Source organism: Aulonocara stuartgranti, assembly GCF_965226115.1.
Source record: "Aulonocara stuartgranti genome assembly, chromosome: 20".
In the NCBI taxonomy this organism is placed as follows: domain Eukaryota; kingdom Metazoa; phylum Chordata; class Actinopteri; order Cichliformes; family Cichlidae; genus Aulonocara; species Aulonocara stuartgranti.
The window spans coordinates 14818126-14840748 of record NC_138956.1 but is presented as its reverse complement, the minus strand read 5'-3'; the positions used below and the strand labels follow the sequence as shown (position 1 = coordinate 14840748).

General features: G+C 42.2%; 2 protein-coding genes across 2 annotated transcripts; one reads left to right on the top strand and one right to left on the bottom strand.

Annotated features, from left to right (window-relative positions):
- Positions 1-1112: 1112 nt before the first annotated feature.
- On the bottom strand, positions 1113-22575 carry LOC309697684 (uncharacterized protein; the record flags this gene model as incomplete). Its single annotated transcript, XM_082519799.1, has 3 exons — positions 22557-22575; positions 1903-3802; positions 1113-1427 (listed from the first exon to the last, which is right to left on the bottom strand). Exons 2-3 carry the CDS (start codon positions 3256-3258, stop codon positions 1113-1115), a joined length of 1671 nt encoding a protein of 556 aa, XP_082375925.1. The 5' UTR covers positions 3259-3802; positions 22557-22575.
- mrpl49 (mitochondrial ribosomal protein L49) lies at positions 17075-18009 on the top strand. Its single transcript, XM_082519876.1, has one exon. The coding sequence runs from the start codon at positions 17118-17120 to the stop codon at positions 17646-17648; it is 531 nt and encodes a 176-aa protein (XP_082376002.1). The 5' UTR covers positions 17075-17117; the 3' UTR covers positions 17649-18009.
- Positions 22576-22623: the final 48 nt, after the last annotated feature.

Below are 22623 nucleotides of genomic sequence, written 5' to 3'. Positions count from 1 at the left end.
TTTGTCATAACCTCCCTGCCCACGTGCATTCCCATCCGCCCCTCCCTCTCACACTGGCTGTCTTCCCGTAAAGATGCTGCCTCACTCACTTCCTCATTCCTGAAAAAACTAATAAAGAACACTGATGTGGCAACGCTCAAACTTCTGCCTGCTCGTGCTGGCTGCAGTGCAGGGTGTCTGATGCTTATTTACAGATAAGCTCCTCGGAAGCCAAGACAACACGCTTCATTTTCTTAAACGCGTCGTTATGGACTGTCAACTGCTGATGACTGATACTTCAAGGATTAATGATTAACAGTGTGAAAGAGGTGCAGGGGCAATAAAAAGGGTTTTACTGTGATACTGCTTAGTGTATCATAATACCTCTGTCACGGCTGGCAGAGTGGGCCGTGTGGAGTGGAGGAAAAGGAGGACCCAAAATGCAGCAAACTGATGATACGAGTGAAGTTTATTTACACGGTGGCAGTGGCAAAAACAGGCAATGAAGCATGAGTAATGACAAACCTAAACTGGGAGAAACTAAAGAGCAAACCTGAAATCTTACAAAACGGAGAGCGGAGCAGAGAGACGCAGACCAAGGACCAGGATACCAAGAAACACAGACGAGCCGACAACGAACACAGACCGACACCCACTATATATACACACACACACACACACACACACACACAAGGTAATCGGGTAATCGCACACAGGAGGGAAGAACAGCTGATCTGAATACACATGATGACTGGAGGACACAAGCTGAACACAATGACAACAGACACAGACTTTCAGAACAAAACAGGAAATCTAGAACCCGAACCGGACACAAGGGGGGAGGACACAGAATAACTAGAACAGAGGGAAATAATCACAAAACACAAAACGCTGGGTCAACGACCCAGGACCATGACAGTACCCCCCCTCCAAGGGCTGGCTCCAGACAGCCCAAAACAAAAACAGACGACCAACCCAGGGCGGGCGGCGGGGGCCCAGGACGGAGGGACCAACACAAGCTCCAGCGAACCGAGAGAATTGTCCAAAACAAAAACACACATGCTGGAGCACGAGAACAAAACACAGTTCAGGAGGCCGGCCCGGAGGCTGACAACTCAGAAGTCCAGGACAGTTCATCTTCTGAGGCCGGCCACATCGGCGACGTAGATCCATAAGCCGACCGAGCGGAAGGCAGCGGTGGCGGAGTGGAGGCAGTTCAGGGGGCCGACCGTGCGGACAGCAATGGCGACGATGACACAAGTCTGGAGGCCGACCGCGCAGAAGGCAGCGGCGGCGTCTAGGAGGTCGTCCATATTGACGATGACGCTCCACCAGCGGCCTGGTAGATGACCGCCGATGTCGAGGCGGCAGTTCGGGACCCGAAGGTGGCGTGGCCGTCGCAGCACCAGACGAGACCGAAGCAGCGGCTGGTCCAGGCGCGGCTGAAGCTGAAGCGGAGGCCGGACCAGGCGCGGCTGAAGCTGAAGCGGAGGCCGGACCAGGCGAGGCTGAAGCAGAGGCCGGGCCAGGCGAGGCTGAAGCAGAGGCCGGGCCAGGCGAGGCAGATGACGATGCTGCAGCCGGGCCAGGCGAGGCAGATGACGATGCTGCAGCCGGGCCAGGCGAGGCAGATGACGATGCTGCACCGGGCGAGGATGAAGGCTCGGAGGCTGCAGCTGGCGAGGATGATGAGGCTGCAGTTGGCAGCTGGACGGGCTCCTCGGGCCCTCCAGCTGACGAGGCAGGAGGCTGGCTAGGTTCTCCTGAACCTCCAGCCGATGAGTCTTGAGGCTGGACGGGCTCCTCGGGCCATCCAGCTGGCGAGACAGGAAGCTGGGCGGGCTCCTCGGGCCCCCCAGCTGACGAGGCAGGAGGCTGGACGGGCTCCTCGGGCCCCCCAGCTGGCGAAGCAGGAGGCTGGACGGGCTCCTCGGGCCCCCCAGCTGACGAGTCTTGAGGCTGGACGGGCTCCTCGGGCCCTCCAGCTGACGAGGCAGGAGGCTGGCTAGGTTCTCCTGAACCTCCAGCCGATGAGTCTTGAGGCTGGACGGGCTCCTCGGGCCATCCAGCTGGCGAGACAGGAAGCTGGGCGGGCTCCTCGGGCCCCCCAGCAGGCGAAGCAGGAGGCTGGACGGGCTCCTCGGGCCCCCCAGCAGGCGAAGCAGGAGGCTGGACGGGCTCCTCGGGCCCCCCAGCGAAAACAGTCTCTGGACCAGTGGGCACCGGGGCCCCTGGAACACACAGGTCAGAACCAGTAGGTGCACGGGCCTCTGGCAGGCACAGTTCAGAACCAGCAGGCGCACGGGCCTCTGGCAGGCACAGTTCAGAACCAGCAGGCGCACGGGCCTCTGGCAAACACAAAGCAGACTGCAGCTGCACAGAGCATCGACTCAGCTCAGGCAGCGACAGCCGGATACAGTCCTCAGCTGGCTTCTTAATCTCCAGGGGTCCAGAGTCGGCCGGGGGCTGGGACCCAGCCTCTGGGGAGGCCCTGGAGTGTGTCACAGTCTCTGGGCTGGCCAGCTTTTGAGGACTGATTACAATATTATGTGGTGTGTCTCTCTGCTTGACATGAACAGGTGAAAAATAGTTCTTTCCGGGTTGGATGGACTTAACTTGTTGTGCAGGAGGAGTTGGTGACAACGATGGCTGAATAGGTGATAATAAGGCGGATGAGTCTCTTGTCAACTGAGCTATTGACTGAGCTATGGATTGTAACCAAGTGTCTAATAGGTCTGGCTGTGACTGTAATGGGGGTGACGGTTGAGTGGCTAACTGAGCTAGTGGCTGCTGGGCAGCTAACTGAGCTACCGGCAGGGCAGCCGACTCAAAAAACACAGCCCCGGAATAAACAGACACACAGTCCAAAACAGAAAAAGGGTCCTCTTCACTCACCACAGCTGGCAGTTCCAAAGTCCTAGTCTTCGGCTGTGGGGTGATGCGCCGACGGCGCGATCGTCGCTTCCTCCCGGGCAAAACCTCCGGCGGGCCGGGCAAAACCTCCGGCGGGCCGGGCAAAATCTTCGCCGCCGGGCTGAGTTGGGAAGCGGTAGCGGCTGGTGGGTGAAGGTGCAGTTCGTTGAGTATGAAGTCCTGTGCGAGCGGGTGAAGAGAGTCCAGCAGCCAGGAGTGAGCAGAGATGAGCTGCTGTAGCCTGGCTTCTACAGCGCGGAGACACTCTTCCCCCTCATGCTCGAGCCATAGGTTAACCAACCTGGAAACAGAGTCAATTAGTTCCTCCCGAAGCTCCTCGGGAGGTGCGGATGCCGCTGGGTCCATGTTTGGTCGGCTCGTACTGTCACGGCTGGCGGAGTGGGCCGTGTGGAGTGGAGGAAAAGGAGGACCCAAAATGCAGCAAACTGATGATACGAGTGAAGTTTATTTACACGGTGGCAGTGGCAAAAACAGGCAATGAAGCATGAGTAATGACAAACCTAAACTGGGAGAAACTAAAGAGCAAACCTGAAATCTTACAAAACGGAGAGCGGAGCAGAGAGACGCAGACCAAGGACCAGGATACCAAGAAACACAGACGAGCCGACAACGAACACAGACCGACACCCACTATATATACACACACACACACACACACACAAGGTAATCGGGTAATCGCACACAGGAGGGAAGAACAGCTGATCTGAATACACATGATGACTGGAGGACACAAGCTGAACACAATGACAACAGACACAGACTTTCAGAACAAAACAGGAAATCTAGAACCCGAACCGGACACAAGGGGGGAGGACACAGAATAACTAGAACAGAGGGAAATAATCACAAAACACAAAACGCTGGGTCAACGACCCAGGACCATGACAACCTCGAAGGATTGGAGGGAAACACAAGGCGGGAATGTAATCCTTCCCTTTTGTGTTGGTCATTTGTTTGTTTTATCGGAAAAAAAAAAGATTCCGTTGAGAAACTATAGATGAAAATGACAAAATAATCCTAATTAAGGAACAAAACAAGTCTGCATTCAAAATCAATGCACTGCTTCAACAACTGAACTTTGTGGAAGAATTAAACACGTGCAACATTTATTTGTAGCAACAATACAGACAATAGCAAAACATTATTCTCAGCATAATGAAACTGGAATGCTTGTATAAATATTATTTGGTTTTGGTCCTCTGTACACCACAATGCACAGTTTCACTTTCTTCAACATACAGCCATTAAACACAAAGCTTATCAAAAACTGCAGCATTAACTGATCATCAGCAAACGTGAGTACCTGTAGAAAAGCAGACGTTTTGGCAGTTTGCTGGTCTGAAGCTACATCTGAGACTCTACACGCCTCAACTAGCGTGTTAAATGTTGATGTTCGTGACAGTACAATTAGAAAAAGACTGAACAAGTGTGGCTAGTTTGGAAGAGCTGCCATGGGAGTCTCTTCTCTTCAAAAAGAAAATGGCAGCATGGTGTCGGCAAACTTGCATCTAAGGAATCTGTAAACGTGTCCTCTGAACAGATGAAGCCAAAGTGGACATGTATTGCTACAATACATAGTACCACATTTAACAGAACCAAATACAGCACATCATAAAAAACTCGGAAACCAACTGTCAAGCATGGTGCAGAAGGGGTGATAAGCTATAACACCTGAGCACGTTGCATTGCACTTTAAGTTACTGCTGTTAAAGGTCATTACATAAGCTAATATATCATAGGGTGTATTTATTTTTCCACACGACTGCAGAGATTCCGGTGAAAACTTCAGTTTTTAATGGCTGTATGTATGTTTAACTGTATGTAGCACTGATACACATAGATATGACAATATGCATTAACGCGCCCATACTATTGGGACAAAAATGCCACAATCATCTGTGCAATGTGGCCACGCTTAAAGGCTTTTCGTTAACGTGGCATAAGGGATCAATAAGAATGTGCAGTGTCTTCCTGGTGTAAAGAACAGATATAACAGCAGTATTGATTTTCTCATCTACTGCTTGGAAAGAATATAAGCAGGCTCATTTCCCGATGTGTGGAATGATTTCTTAAAGCAATAAAGAAGAAAAAAGCTTGCCTCAGCAGCAAAGGTATCATCTACACTGAGTACTGATGTCTTCATAATCGGAACAACTCCTCCTCTGCACTCCATTGATTCTGTGGAATCTTCAGAGCTAGCACAAATAAAAGGCTATTACCGATCACTGAACACAGTACCTGACCAGCATAGGGGAAATAGTGACCTAGTTGAAAAGCTAAAAGTGTGTCCTGGTATTTAAAAAATAAACCAGTTAAAAGGAAGAGTTTATTTATAAACATGTAATTTAGTATCACAGAATAGACTTACTTTATTGCTGCAATCCTCAAAAATGAGCATTTAAAAATATTTCCCAATTTTCACGTGTCGTCAGATGCTGCAAGTAGTAAAATTAAAATGGTAAAATGGTAAATGGCCTGTATTTATATAGCGCTTTACTAGTCCCTAAGGACCCCAAAGCGCTTTACATATCCAGTCATCCATCCACCCATTCACGCACACATTCACACACTGGTTGCCGATGGCCAAAAACAGCACTGTTGTCCTTTGTCCTCCAGCCTTTAGCCAACACACCAGATAGTTGCTGTGCTATCAGATGCACTAAACAACGCTTATTTAAAGACAACATTACATTAATGTTTCAAATTAATACTAGCAGAAATCTTGTGCCCGTACACCATCAACCAAGTCAACAAAACTAAGAGTTTGTTTAAGTCTGCTATGTAGCCCTTCACGTTGCTTTAACGTCTGTACTTTGAAAGCTTTCATCCTTTAGCTGTGCTACATGAGGGATTCTTTACAAGATACCAATAGGTATCACTAAATTGAAGCTCTGGGAGAGACCTTGCAACTTTTAAATAAACCCAGGGCAGAATATGAATTTCCGAAAATTTTTAAATTATTTTCATATCTGCATTTTTCATCCATGGATAGAACATCCACAGAGTCTTTGCTTGAGACAGGTGAAAAAAAACAATACCTCCATCCTGCAATACCACCAACTGTCCACTACTGGCCGACACAATGGAGTAATGATTTTCCCACAAAGGTAGTGAGTCGGTGGCGTGACTAAAAACTGTGCAACTTAATAGGCTTATTGACTTTTCTAGATGTAGCTAAAGTCATTCTTAATGACTATTTTAGCTGCAACCATGTTGTTGGTAAATTGTCTTTAAATTTAAAGAAAAAACACCAAACCAATAAATTGAAAAACTGTTGATTAGGCTTACTTGCAAATCTTGTCATCGAAATGTTTGTTTTTTTTAACTCTGCAGTTAGCAGGAAAAATAAAACGTAATAAATTTTCATCTAAGATGCTAAGAATGTGGGAAAACGTTGAAAAAGATGTAACTTTGCTGGGGTTTTTGGCCCTTAAAAGGAGGATTTTGAAGATGATGGTAAGTTCATCAGTTGTCAGCTAATATTATTACATTTGGTTGCATGCACACCACAGACACAGGTATGTGCTAATTAATGCTAGCTAACAAACTAAAACGAATTTTCTCTCAACAAAACCACAAGTGAGGGCTGCTAACACACCTGACTGTGTCAGCATCTACCTATGAGTTAAAGCCAACACACCAGAAAAACATTCATGTTTTGAAGCCAGCCAATAGAGAAAGGTCAATTTTTATTGTATTTTTCAGCACCTGGTAGTTAGGCCCACAGTACGAAGCCAACCACCTGTATGAGCCTGAAAACCTGAATTTACAAATCCTTCTTACTAATACAGGCCTTTGTTGACTAGAAAAACCAACCTAAAACCAGTACTGGATGTAACATGTTACTGTAATCACATTATATTTTTAATAATGTAGAAATATGACACATTACTGTGCTAAAATCAGTAATTACAATACAGTTACATGATTACGGTATGCTAACGCAAAGCTAGCCAAAACCCCAGAGTGATTTAAAGAATCACGATAAGTGTAACAAATTGTTTTCTCCACTGAGGGATTGAAAATGGTTAATTTACTGCATTACTTTGAAGTAAAGTGCAGAATAATGTGTAATCATTAGTTTTCTGAGTAACGATTCCAACAGTACCCACAACAGACTTAAAAACTCCTTTGTCCCACACGCCATCAAACTGTTTAACTCCTCTCTGGAGGAGAAACAGGAGGACAAAGGAGGGGGGAACAACTAAGCTGTAGGGCCTTTTCTCTTCGCTTCACTGTGCAATACTTCTTGTGCAATACTTTTTGTTAATAGTCAACAGTGCAATAGACTTCAATACTTGAAATGTGCAATTCCCTTGTATTCTTATTCCCATTTATCCCTTTCGTATATTCTATTTATATATGTCTCTGTATTTATATATGTGTATATATATAATATTCTGCTCACGTTCTGTAACTTCTGTCGGTGCTGTGCTTTTGGAAACCGAATTTCCCAGAGGAACCCACCCGAGGGATTAATAAAGTTTTATCTTATCTTATCTTAACACAAAAGACAAAACCCTTCGATACTCATCGTAGAGCGGTTTATCTTTTGAAACAAAATTTAGAAATCATTTCATCTCAAACACCTTTAATTCCTCTCTGCTTATTTTCCGGAACAGAATAAAATGGTGTAATGAATTTCCCACTCGAATGTTGTGAGTGAGAGCAAGCTTTCCGGCTCCTGCGATGCTGATAGTAACTGCTGAGTAGGGAGAGAAGGTCAGCAGTCGCTGACCATCGGTTACATAAAGCTGTGTCCTTGCTGAACTTTCCATTGGGCTGTTTGTTAATCAGTCATTATTAGCAGAGGAAACTGACGATTAAGCCGTGTGAGGTTTACAGTAATGTAGAACTCGAAAAAGGTACAAAAACAGGAACTGACCTCGACTCTTCCTGCTGACTGTTTGTGTGTGCATGTGCCTGTGTGTATGTGTGCGTGTCTTTGTGTGTAAATGGACATTCTTGCTTCCTCTGAGCCACCGCAGGTAGAGAAATCCATGTGTGTGTGTGTGTGTGTGTGTGTGTGTGTGTGTGTGTGTGTGTGTGTGTGTGTGTGTGTGTGTGTGTGTGTGTGTGTGTGTGTGTGCTGTAGCTGGAATGTACAGAGGAGTCTTTCCTGTGTGATGAAACTGGTCGATTGCTTGCTTGTTACTGGCATCACTCGTGGCAGCACACACAGTGATGACAGGACAGGACACAGTGATCGCCGGAGAGACAATGCGAACAATGCTGACATTAACATTACAAATATGGGTGCATGCAGAATGCACTGTACAGAATCGTGATAAGGAGACAGATTTTAAAGGCAAATGCTGACTTTCAACCCCATTTGCCTTTAATTGAATTGAAACTTGAAGTGCTGTTATCAGACCGCAGCAGTGTGTGATCATTTGCACATGAACCTGACAGCACAGTCTGTGACAGGTACGAGCGCAAAGCACATGTTGATTACTCAGGGAAAGTGTCTGTTCCATTGAATCAGACATTTGTGTTATCATTTGCAAGCCTAGCTTACTCTTCAGGGTCACATCAGGGTCAAACGTGAAACATAAATAATGTCTTATTTTGTCCAACTGTAATATTCTTCTTCTTTTTAAAAAACATTTTATTGTAAAAGGCTAGTTTTTTTCTTTACTTTCACAGCACATGTGACCTCAATAGCAGGACACTTGGATTGAGTTTGAATGGCTTGTTTTACTTGGGACGTTTTCTAGTAAATGAGAGAAGTGAACCGGAAGTATCTGTGAGGAAACCATATGAGGAGCTGGTTGAATTCTCTGAATTAAAACTCCTTTATTAAGAGGGACCTCTTCTGTATCAAAGCAAAGGAGATAAGGCTGTCGCACAATTTGAAGCAATGCACTACCATAACACGTTACACAAGCGACGCTGTCGTGGAACGAGAGGTCTGAGCAGGTCACCAGTTAGTCACAGGGCTGACACATAGGACAGGAAATGATTTCAAATGAAATTTCATTCATCTTGTTGTTATAGTTTTCTGTTAAAAGTTTGTAGGAGTTCCAATAAAAAGGGGTGAACATTAAAGAAGCCCTAAACCTAATCACAGAAACCTGAAGGAAGACTGGAACATCTGGAACAAAACATATGTGTGGACAGCAGGATGAGCATCAATTCTTAATACTGCATTTTCATATCTCTGTTGTTACTAGGAAGCTATAGTGTTTTAAAGCAGCTGTCCCCAACCCCCGGGCCAACTGAGCGGTACTGGTCTGTGAGTTGCTTGGTACCGGGCCGCGAGAGTTGAGGCTCGAGTGTGAAATTTATGGTTTTCAGGGTTTTTAGCAGTTTTTAGCATTATGTTTCATCGTTTTTATCATTAACCTGGTTTCCCTGGGTCTTTTCACATGTGTTATGAATAAATCTTCTTTTTTTTGGTACCGGTACTGGTTTTATTTTGTTGTATTTATACGCAACACCTTAAAGACCGGTCCGTAAAATATTTCTTTCTTGAATCTTGGGGCACTTTAGTTTGTCAAAAGTTCAACATTTGCTCTCATAATATAAAGATGTCTTTGCTCAGAATCTATGAATAGACACCGCTATCCTGTCCAGTGTGCGAGGCATGGACAGCAGTGCTTTAAGCTAAATGCCAGAATCAGCATGCTAAAGCCTTCATTCTCCAAAGCAGGTATCGTTTTTTGTCTTGTGCACTGCTTCAGCAGCATAGTATCACTGAACAAACTGCAGCAAATGAACAAATCAAATAAAAAGACATTCACCGATCGCCCTTACCAACACTCTGTATCAAATCTTATCAAGGGTAAGCACTTTCAAAATAAAGAGTTGAGGAATTAGACTTACATATATTATCTTCACACTATTTTCTTTCATTAGAATAATCTTTTTTAAAAAACACAAACACACAATAATGTGTTTTGTACACGGTATTGACTGTAAAAGCTAAAGTGCTACTTCCACTTTTTTCTGCATTATCAGAAAGAATCCATTTCAGTAAATAATTCCTCATCTCCAACAAATATCTGTTAATTCAGATCTGGGCTGATGTCATTTATGGACTATTTATGTAATCTTTAAAAGTATTTTGTCCTAAAGTGGAGCCGAAACTAAAGAAAATGTTATGGTGTCACTAACATAATTACATTTCTTCCCAAGGCGCCCATATATGTTTGCATTACATGAAGTAACAGTCCGTGCAGCAGTTATCAGGTCGTTTCATTTGACAAATGTGAGCCTCGCGGTGGTGGGTGAAAGTCATCAAAAAAGACATCAAAGTCTGAGAATCGTGACAAAGTTTAACCTCGCAGGTGTTGAGAGTGAAACTTTGACCTGCTTCTTGCAGAGGACCACAGGAAATCAATCCATCCATGTTTGTCTGCTTATCCAGTTGAGGCTTGCTAAAAACAAAAAATCGACAGGCGTGGTGGTACCTGATCAGGTGATGACCAGTTTAGCTCTAAAGGGGTTGCAAATGGATGTACTAAAATGTATCCTGCAGCAACTGAGATACACCATGCACCCTGTGGTGGCACAAGAGGAAAATTCAGGAGACAGTTAGTTGGAAGTCATTAGACACATCTTGAACCTGTGGAAGCCCGTTTCTGCCTCTTAAAAAAAGTATCCATATCTTTCTTGAAATTTAGAGTTATTTTCTTGAAGGTTCAACTTATTAACTCGAAATTTTGAGAAAAGTAACTCTTCACAAATGATAAAATTCTTGCGTTATTAGCCGAATCACATGGCGTTACTATCTGCAAACGTACCCTCGAGGGTGCCAATTTGTTGCAATCCAGTTTTGAGTGCGCATTCCTCTGCGCCATATCCTTCCGGGTAACAAGAAAATGACGTCATTCATGTAGATTACTGGTTGGCAGAGCTAACTCGAAATTTCGAGTTACTTTTCTCAAACTTTAGAGCTAATAAGTCAAAATTTCAAGTTAATAAGTCAAAATATCGAGTTATGTATAGCTTTTCTTTTTTGTGTGTGGCAAAAATGGGCTTCCATATGAACCCACTAGCTGTTGAGATATTTAAAAATATGAAAGGTCAACCTCACAGTGATACTAAAAAAAGTGATAGTGTTACGAAAGTTAGCATAACTTGTTGTGAAAGTATTCATTATATCCTGGGCTAACCAGTCAACCAATGACATGGTTGGCATACCACCATAGTCGCACTTGGAGTCACCACGCTACTGTTGCTAAAGCTGTATTTTTGCACAGGATTTCCTTTTTGCAGTTTACTTTTAGCAGAATGTTTGTTCCACTAACATAACATGGGATTTTTTTTAGCGCCTTTTTTAGCAGCATGCCAGTAATGCTGCTTTTTATAAAGGGTAATATATTGGTAATATTTATAGATGTGTTCTGGCACTTGGAGAGGAAAACTGACATACCACAATAGGAAATTAGCAGTTGTGGTCAAAGATACAATGGGAGTCAGAGGGCACATGTTCCAGCCTATGAAAGTGGTGCTTTTACTTCCAGTTATTGTTAATGGGACGTACAAAATAACGCTAGGAATGAAGCAGCGGGCGCTATCTGCCGTCGCTGTGTCTCCTCGTAGAGACCCACAGGATAAAGACGCAGACACACACCCTACATTTTATGAGAAACTGTTATTGATTAAGAGTGCACTAACACATCTCAAAATCCTGCTGATGCCTCTGCTTCCCACTCTTCCTCTTTACAAAACCAGAGCAGGGTGACTCTGACCCACTTACATCCTGCTGTGACCCACATCGCAATTCTCTTCTTCTGTCCTCTGCCTGTGCAACATAACTGTATACTAACACAGATGTAGGATTTAAAGGAAATACATCAAAGAATTTAAAAGGAAATCTTTTTGTTAATAATCGGTTTTGTTAAATTGTTTGAAACTGGCTGATGGTGCACATTCTTGTCATTAAATCATAACCCGAAACTAAAAGTCAAACATCAGCAATGGTTTGAACTTTGCTGATGTTTGACTTTTAGTCAGCATATTTTTGATGCTGATATATTCAAAATATATCAGCATCAAAAAAACAAAAATGAAAACTACCAGAATTCATAGCAGCAACATTGCATTGACATTTAGGGGGAAAACCGCTTCCACAGAGGTGTTTGTCTGGAGCTATTATCGCAGTGGAACGATGAATGCTGCGTGTTTCCTGTGGGAGATTGTGCCGTGGCGATGGCCCTCACTGACAGTGACATGTGTTTCTGTTTCATGACCCTGGCAGCTAACTAGAATGTGGCACTCGCAAGTCAGCACCAACAACTTCTAATCTGGAAGAAGCAGAAAAACAGGAGGTGGATATATAACAGGAAGATTTCTGTGGCACAAGCAATGAGTGATGTGTAAGGGATGAGACCAACTGCTGTGCAACTTATAGCACTTATTTGCATAGAGATCTAGATTCTGACTGGCTGGCTGGAAGGCATGGATTAATTTTTGGTATATAACAAGTGTAGCTGAACACCTGTGCCACATGTCATTACGCACCAAAGATTCTAAGTTTTCCATTGATGTGAGCACAGAATGAATGCATGGTTAAATGTAGCTTGTAGACTAAAGAGTAGACACAGGTAGAATAGTAGAAAAGTGCTAAATACCAGCCCGGTGTCATTCCTTGCACACAAAAAATACCCTAACTTTGAATCATCAACAGTTTACTTTGTAAAATTAAATATCTAAACTCATACATGCATAAGTAAATGGCCTGTATTTGTATAGCGCTTTTCTAGTCCCTAAGGACCCCAAAGCGCTTTACACAACCTGTCATCCACCCATTCACACACACATTCACACACTGGTGATGGCAAGCTACAATGTAGCCACAGCCACCCTGGGGCGCACTGACAGAGGCGAGGCTGCCGGACACTGGCAGTTAATAATAAATTGTAATGAGGATGTTTTCACATTACTGATGTAAATATGTTCAGTTTAATCTCTAAGCATGTCATGCTGCACGCTGAGGAGCCCTCTTGAGCTCTGCTGCCTGCAGATTTCCTCAGGTTTGGCTGTTACTGGTGCAAAATGCCTTTGGCTCTTCTGCCACCTTGTGTTCACTCTGTTAACTGCAGGCCGCTTCATTTTGATTAAAAAACGCAGCACTCCTTGGCCCAACTTTGTGTGCATCACATAGAGCCACAGCCCAAAAAAATATAATGCTTTATTTTTAATAAGAGAAAAGAAAAAGAAAGAAATACATAATGTGGATTGCACAACACTGGACATTATATTCTTCATTTCCAGTTAATACTTGTACAGCTGCTGTTATTGTGTATATATTTATTTATATTTCTTCATACATTCTTATATAGTTCTATATTGTGTATTTTGTTGTACAGTTATTTTCAACTTTAATTTATATATTTTATCTTATTCTTTCCCAGTTAAATTTACCCTTCATTCTAATTTGTGTTGTACAGTTATTTCATTTTTAACCTTAATTTATATTTTATTCCTTCCTAGTAAATTTACCCTTTTTAATTTTTCATATTTATTTCCTATCTTATTCATAGCCTTTTCCTTTTTTTTTCCCTTTAGGTCACGAGCAGTTGTCCAAGCATTTCACTACATATCGTACCGTGTATGACTGTGTACGTGACAAATAAAATTTGAATTTGAAATTTTGAATTTGAATTTGAAAAGAAAAGCATGTGTTGCGGTCCTAGCAGGGCCTCCTCCTGAAGTTGCCTGTGTGGGCGTGTCCTACCATCTCTCCTGTGCCAAAGGTGCCACCTTTTTCTTTTGTGCAGCTGTGAGTGGTTGCTGCTAGTGAGCTGCGTGTTTGTGTGGTTGCCGCTAGTGAGCTGCTCTTTTTTGACTTACTTTTTTTGACCAACACTTGAGTTTTGTTTGTTTCCTTAAATGGTGATAGCGGCTTGTCCATCTCTTTTAGTTGAGCTACTTTAATAAAACTCTTTAATTTGACCCTTTTGCCTCCTTGTCTCCTTTTTCTGACCCGGACACTTTTTGTTACCTTCCGTCATCGTCTTGACCCTTTTAAGGAAACGTAACAGCTGGACAATCTAACTCAAAAACACACAGTTAGCTCGAGGTGTGATCTGTTTGCCTCTCAGCTCTGATTTACAGCTGAACAAAAAACTGTAGCAAGAAATAATTATTTACCTATAATTATACAATAATCAAGAAATTACAGTTCAACAAATTTATACATAGTAAAATCATAAATAACATGCATAGAACATTACCTTCGTAGCTTCAAAATTCCTTGGGTTTGAGCTGTTGTCCATCTTTCCTTTGTCATTGTCCAGTCACTAGCACACTAGCACTTGGATGAAACTGAGCATAAAGTATATTCTTTTACACCTTTGATTAAAAAAATGACTGCTATTGTCTTCTGTCAGGCCATCAGTAAACACACATGATCCATCAGCATTTGAAGTGTGCTTCCTGTTTTAAAAATAGTAAATGGTGATCAGCACAGCTGTGAATGCTTCTAGAGAGGGTGCACTGTATAGAGATACTAGTGACCCATCACTCAAAATGATGTTTCCTGACCACAAGGACAAACTCAACATAATCTTTGCTGCCTGGACATTTTGAAAAGAATCAGTGAGTGAGATTTACTCACATCTGGTGAGGCAAATCCACAAGCAATGGAAGTAGTCTGATCCAGGCTAGTGTGATATGCATGACACAGACTTATTCCATCAACACAGCTTATGGTAGCATACAAAGAGAGACTCCACGTCTTCAACTCTCTCACTGTTTCTTAGAACTTTGTTTGTTTGTGACCTCTTGTATCTTGTGGGTTTATGCTTTTATCATTGGTAGCCTCTACAGGTTGCTGTTATAGACTGCTATGCCATAAGGGTTGCTAGATTGCTACCCATGGCTGATGTTAAACTTAGTCTGATGATGTATTTGTCAAATCCTGAAGAAGCTTTTCAAATTGATATATGCTGGTTTGTTTTTTGTCATTATCCACAAAAAATAAAGTTAAAATATTACATCATTTCTCTCAGTATACTTCCACCGCATATATACCACATTTGGAAATATTTTACATATAGTGCTGTTGAAAGAACCTTTTTCCCCTCTTCTTGATATGTTATGTTTTGCATAATTATCCTGTTTGCATATTATCATTAAACACAAAAGTAAATACAAAATACAGTTTATAAATTAAATTTAAATTGTAAAAAACTTATTTCAAAAGCTATATTTCAACAGTGATTGTGAAGGGAAAATAAGTTCATCATTATAAGGTCACATAGGCCTGCAAATTTTTATGGTATTTATTTTCTGTTGTAAGTTGGTACAGGAGAACACAATTACACACAATTATATTGGCAAAATTCATTTTTCACCATGACAATGATCACAAACTCTCTGCCAGCTCAGTAAATGGCTATCTGGATAGAAAAACACAATGGACCATCATAAGTCATGACTGTTCGGAGCTCAGGCCTTAACATTATTGAAGAAGTGTGGGATCATCTTTACAGAGAATGGGATCTGAGCTGATACAGGACGGTGTATTATTGCAGGGTCTACCTTACAATATAAAGCACCTTGAGGCGGCTGTTGTAATTTGGCGCTATATAAATAAAATTGAATTGAATAAGCCTCCACATATCTCAGAAATACTGAGAGAAAGTTTCAGCCAGCAGAGACATTTACTTAAGTCTGGTTGTCTAGCACAAGGGTGTGAGACGTCACACCTGGGTGCAGCCCATGTCTGAGTCCCAAAGCTATCATTCAGCTCTCCATACAGCTGATGAGCATGGGACAGACACTGATGAGGGGTTACAAGTTCATTCTCAGGGGTCTTAAGAACTGAAGATTCTTATTTTTCCTCTTAACATTAGGCATGCACCTCCTTTCTCTCCCCGTTATCAAGGAGTTTAATAGAATAATGATGAAGTGACACTGAACTAAACAACTGTTTTTTGTCACTTTGTCATTCAGACTGTTCTAAAAGCCTTATATGATTTTATAATGTAAGATGATGTTCAAAGTCAGGAATATGATCCAATATTTCATAATAAAACCACGAATTCAAATCAAGAAGCTTGTTGTGAAGCCACAATGCTGCAGTACTGTACCACACTTCTAAATGGATTATTTTTTCTGGAGCCTTCTTCAGAATATATCACACAACATATTATAATACTGTACAGATTATCTTTGTTATAGTACAGCCTGCACATGATTGACATGGAGTCAGAGCAATAAGGGAACACATAGTTACATTCAGCTATTTTAAATACCCAAAATACCCATTGCTAGCTTTACCATATAAATATATCACAAATAACAAAAGCCAAAGATATTAAGACATACCCACTACCCCAGCTTTTGTTAAATATATCAGCAGGGTAATATAGCTGTAAACAGTATACAAAAAGAGGACACAGTTGTACAAACCCACAACATGATTCAGTGTGCCAGTCTGCATGCAAAATGCCAGCAATGATAAGAAGTCCTTTACTGAGGTGCTCTGTTGGGTCTGTTCAGATGCATGTTCAGGAGGGATTTTTCAACATCTTGTTCCCATTATGATCGATTTGGACCAAACAGTTTCAACATTTTGTTTTTAAAATCTCTCATCTATTTCTTTTACCATAATAAAATTTCCCTGCTCCATCCATATTTATTTGAGTAGATTTTTATTTATTACAATGTATTTATTCTAATCTTATACTGGGTCTAAGAGCAACCCCTCAGTTGAACCTTTGTTTCGAACAGATTGTTTTAGCTCTCCTGTCCTTTTGTTTAAGCCAGTTTCCTTGGAAAGGCTCTCCTTGTATACAGAAGGTTTCCCACGGGATGAGATAGCTGCTTTTTCTGACATCAAACCAAGCTGAGTAGAGGGAACTGTCTGAAATAGCGTGGCGGTCTGAAGACTGAATTTTGAATCATACAACTGTAAATGAGCTTCAAGCCACATGAGATATAAAACAAGGATAAGCTGAGGTCACCGTCCACATTAATATAATAAGGCTTTTGAACTACTGTTAATAATTATGGCATAATAAATAAATAAATAAATAAATAAACAATGTTTTCATATTTTACACTTTCAGTTAATGTGAACATGTCTCTCTTCCTTTTATTTTTATTTATTTAAATAAATGAATAACAAATTATTTATTTTATCAAAATAACTAAAATAATAATAAAAGTCCTTTTATTTTTCTATGAAAGTCCTCGTACCGGAAGTTGCACACTACTTCCGGGTCGCGCTCGCCACACCGTTCCACATCATGGCGGCCCTCTTCGGATCTACCGTACTCCGCAGAGCGTGGCTGGGACCTTCCAGCCTGTGCTGCAGGACACCGGGGGCTCCTGTCTCTGCTGCCGGGCTCCGGTTTGTGAGTAATGCTGCTCCAGAAGATAATCGGTCGCCGATAATAGAGTCCACGGAGGAATACAAGTACGTTGAGCGGCTCATCCCCTCATCACGGATTCCCACTCCGCCTAAACACACCGGTCCTACCCCATCGGGCTGGATCCCTCCTGCGGATTCACCGCCGTCTCTGCCCTACATGATCCGCCGCTCCCGCATGCACAACATCCCGATTTATACCGACGTGACCAATAGCAACCGGAAATTAACGTTGATACGGAAAGTGGAGGGCGACATTTGGGCTCTAGAGAAGGACGTGAGGCAGTACCTGCAGGAGGTGACGGGAAAAGAGCTACCTACACAGGTCAACGAGGTCACCATGACCCTGAAGGTCAAAGGTCACTTCGATAAGGAGTTGAAGGACTGGCTGGTCAGCAAAGGTTTTTGACTGAAAGAGCTTCAGTTGCTGGCATCGACCTGCTGAAGGGACAGAGAGCCGTGGAGGAGGAGGCCTGTCAGCAGGAGCACACTTCAAAGCCTGCTTCAGTCCTTATGGAAGCGAGACTGCTGACCTGGGCCAATTTAATGAACTCTTTGACAGCAGTGAGATGCGATGTGACCACTGAGTGTAAAATGATGCAGGCCAGTTTAAGTCATTGTGATTAAACATTGAAGCATAGCAGCTGTCTGTTTAATGTCATCCATGCTTTCTCCAAAAATGATGTAAAAAATCTCGACTCACAGTTTGTAGATTATTCAGACTGAGACTGAGTGCGCACAAACATTAAAATTACCTGCTTTAACAGTGACACTTTTCTGTGGAGGTCAATGTGCAGAAGTGTTACTGGTGGGCGGTTTGTTTGTTTGTTATTTTCAGTTTGGCCGACAAGATGACGTCAGATGTCTGTGATACGAGTGTGACAAACGCTTTCAGCCTTAAAGGGTCCAAAAGCATTTATTCACTAATGAAATTCACAAATCTCTACATCAACACTGAGTGCAGTACTTTCCCAACATGTCAGTCATGCTCATATTAAAACAGGGTGTATGACTCCAGTGAACACACACCTCTTTCTGTCCCTCACAGTTAAAGAAAGAGGTGTGTGGTCCTGTAATGATAGCTGTGTTGTCTGTGTCTTAACACAACCACAGCTCAGACCCTCCTCCATGATTTTGATGAGTCTGTCACTCTAAACAACATCATTAATTTAGCTGAGAGAGAAAGTCTAGAATTCACCTGATAACCTTTTCCAGTTGAACAGCTAGTGGAGAAAAAAAAGAAGAGCGAGGAAACAAATATTAAACAAACTCTAAATGTGAGCGTGAGTATTAAAACTGACGGCTCCAGTAGCGAGGCTGTGTTTGAAGCTGCTTTACCTCCTCGCTCATGGACTCAGAAGCTTCTGACACTTCCTTCAGCATTTCCAACTCCTGACAGATGCACACACACACACAAGAGGACAGAACATGTCACTGTGTTTTTGTCCTACGAGACCAGCTCTGTTGAAGCTACACCCAAGTGTTACTTTATTGGTTACTCCGACCTGATATCAGTCCTGCAAAGCATCCTGACTAACTGAAGGTTCAGCTTTTGTTAAAACTGTTTCTGAGACGTTTGGACAGATAGATTCAGAATCTCTGTGAAACACTTCCAAGATAGTAGACACTTCTAAGTAGTGCTGCCAAATAGATAAATAGAATTTCATGTACAACAAGCCTGGATAAGCCATTAGTATGACCAGCTGCACTGCAGCACCAAACCTAGGACCTCGAGAGGTCCAGATCAGTAAGTAAAATGAGATGAATTGAAGCCTAGCAGGCAGAGGTTGGCTGTATGGCTGCCTGTGTCTGCACACCTTCCCATCAAAGTGTCACTAAGTGTAAGTTTCAAAACAGCTGAGTTATAAAAACAGAACAATCAAAACACCATTCAGTAGTTAAGTAAAGGGAACATAATCTAGCTATAGAAACTGGTTTTTGTTTCTGGCTGTAAAATCTGAACCACGTCTTCACTTAGATTGTCGGTGTTTCTATCCGTGTCTGAGACTGGAGTTTGGGAAAAGCTTCATTGCACCCTTCTGACTGACAGCAGGTACTAATGATAAGTAAGAATAGAGAAGGGTGTGGGCACGAAAATGAGAACAAAAAGTGTGTAATGTGGGAATACAATCAGTTATAAAACTAAAAGGGGAGTGTATGAGGTGCAGTCCCACTCCCAGAATTAAGACAAAATATTTTAATTTCACTAGCAGGGAACACATCCTCAGTTATAGTTTCTTGAAAGTGAATGGTGGATGGAATAAACTTTAAGATTGATGAAAAAATATATAAGTGGTAGGCTTCCAATGACCTTAATGAGTTGGTCGGGGATTCTTTTGCGTGAAGCTGCTCTCCTTGTATGTACCTGTCCCAGTTTAGAAGGAAAGGCCAGAGAAGGGATCGGGAAAAATTCCAGGCAATGAGAAAACTTAATGGAAGTCTGAGTAGGACCAGAATCTGGCAGCAATGTGGCCGGACTCAGTGATGACTGGAGGGTCTGAAGGGGAAACTTGCTGGGATTTCTGAAGCTGGAGGTAACAGGCTAACTGCTTTCAAGGACTTGGGAGTTTATCTTGAAGTTAAACATGGGCAGGGGGCTGCTGCTTGCAATCTTATGAAATTAAGTGAAGGCTAGAGACCCACCCATGATGATCTGGATTGAATTTGGTTAGTTTCAAGTCTGAGCAGCGTAGGAATTTGAAGAAAGCAAGCTGGGAGTTCAATTGGAAGTACTAGCTGGACTCAAAGGGCTATTTAAAGAGTTAAACAGTTTACTATTCATTATAGGGAAACATCAAACGGGGGATGTAGTCGCTGTGGAACAGGTGAAACCATTGAATATGTTCTGTTGCGTTGTCAAATTTATCAGGAAGAAAGAAGCCAACTGATTCCAAACCTAGGGGAAAACAAGATTAAGCTAGATATAAAGGATTTACTGCAAATGAACTCCAGAAATTGTGGTTATAAATATTTTGTACTTGTAAATCAAATGCATATTTGTGAACTGAGTTTTGTAACCTGCTAAACTAAAATATGTGAAAATTGTATGTTTGTGCATCTACAGATGGTAATTTGTGTGTTTACACGAGTTACACATTTTTTTAAGGTCTGCTTACAGATACAAAGCAAAAAACTACGTGTAAAACTGCGCTCAGGTTCCCTGGCTGTGTGTAACTCTCAACTTAAAAGTACAACTTTTGACTTGATTTTTCTTCCTTTCAGCTGATGGTTAAATTTGTGACTGACATGACATTGACCAATCTAATCAGAGAACAGATGGCTTTGGCTGTTGGAGGGGTGCTTTACTGAGCTTCAGGTCCTGGAAGGGTAATACTAGTGATGGGAATTCCAACTCTTTTTAGAGAACCGGCTCTTTCGGCTCCCAACCGGCTATTCGGGTTGTTTTGTTTCTTTAATTAATTTATTATCAACAACAATATAAAATTATGCACAAACGGAATTACTAATATAAAAAAAAAAAAAACGTGGGTTTTTTACATATGTTTATATATAAATATATACGGTGGCCCCTAGAGACAAAGCACGTACAAACTCCAAAACACATTTCTAGCATGAACTGAACTTCCAAAACAGAGCTACCTAGATCACTTAAATTACACAATTGAAAGCATGAAAGCATGTGTGTATTGTTTGTGTATTTATACACAAACATTCATTCATATATATTCAAATAATTAAAAAAAAAAAAAAAGTTCATTTACCTGTTACTACCACACACCAAATCCGGTCATTGGTACTTGCTGGCTTGTGTAGCCACTAGGTAACAAAAGCTCAACAACTGCGCCCAGCATCCTGGAGCACTTCTGTTGTGTTTTGGAGTTTGTACGTGCTGCTTTGTCTCTAGGGGCCACCGTAAATATACTTTTATTTATTCACTCCACATAAAATGTAATAAATAAATTATATAATACAAAAACCAACTATTTACATTTCAACTTTTTCCTTTTAAACTAATTTAAAGTGAAATAACACAAAACACTGCAAACCACAACACAATTAAATATAAATTACAGTATGCAAAACAAAAAGAAGATGCACATTCTCTGTCATATGGGCCTGCATGAATAAACTTTCTGAATCCTTTATCATCTGCAACTGAAAATAGTTGTGGATGATTACTACACCTTTCCAATGTGATGATGTTGTCCCTGGCTTTCTTTCTCTCTCTCTCCCTCTGGCTCTGTTCATGTGCTACTGCAAGTGTAACTACCGCCCCTCCTCCCAGCGCAAAGCACAAGGCTCGCATGCGGAGTGAAGCGGGAAAAAAGGGTGAGAGAGAGGGTGAGAGGAAGAAAAAAAAAACCCCACGGCTCGTGATAAGGAGCCAGCTCACGTCGTTCATGTCAAAGATCTGGCTCTAAGAGCCATTTCGTTCGTGACCGACACATCACTACTCTGCAGTGTTAACATCATCCTGAGAAGTAGTGCCTGGGTTATACTGAGCTGCCAGGTTGTGCACAAAGGACTTTGCTGCTTGCTGTATCTGGTGACTGAAATCAGTGATTTGGATCTAACAGGCAGGCTCCTGCTGGTGTAGCATCAAACTGTGTGGAATCAGGATTAAGAATAGCAGCAAAACGTTCTCTTAAACACTTCAGCAGCACTTGATTCCTAAAAGGACTTGTCAGCAGATGTGCCTCGAGGTTGAGCAGACATGGCACTACTTGTAATTGAGCGCGACTGGCTGTCACTCTGAAGATGGTCTGTATGAGCGTTCAAACAGCTTGACAAGGTTCTCCATCTTGGCACAATCATTTGTGAGAAGTGTGTCCATCCTCAGCTGCTCAAGCAGTTGGTTTTGTTCAGCTCTGGTTTCTAGCAGTCATCTGAACATGTCAAAAGTACTTTTCCAACGAGCAGTACAATCCCGGATCTGAGTTTTGCCATGTTTTTTGGACATTTCTTCATTTGCCACTGATGATTTTCTGACAGCATGTACCAGTTTTCTTGCTTTAGTTATGACCAGAGATGGTAATCCGATTACTTTTTTCAAGGAACGTGTAAAGTAAGGGATTACTATTGCAAAAAAGGTAATTAGATTACTGTTACTTTCCCGTAAGCACGCTGCATTACTGCGTTACTAAAACCGTGATTTTTTTTTACCAGAATGTGTCATGACAATGACGTAAGCAAGTGCAACATTTGTGGCAACAGCTGTGTGCAGATCAACAATGGATAATATATCGAGTGCAGGAGAGAGTATGAGCGTGCAGCGTTTAAAGCATGTAAGTACTGACCTCACTGAGTTTCATTCTGTGATAAAAACATTAGCGTCCATTGTGTGTGGGAAGAAAACTTCTCTTTACAGCGAAAAAAACCCCCTAAACTTCCAAGCAAGCACCGAGTGCGCTACGACGTAATGG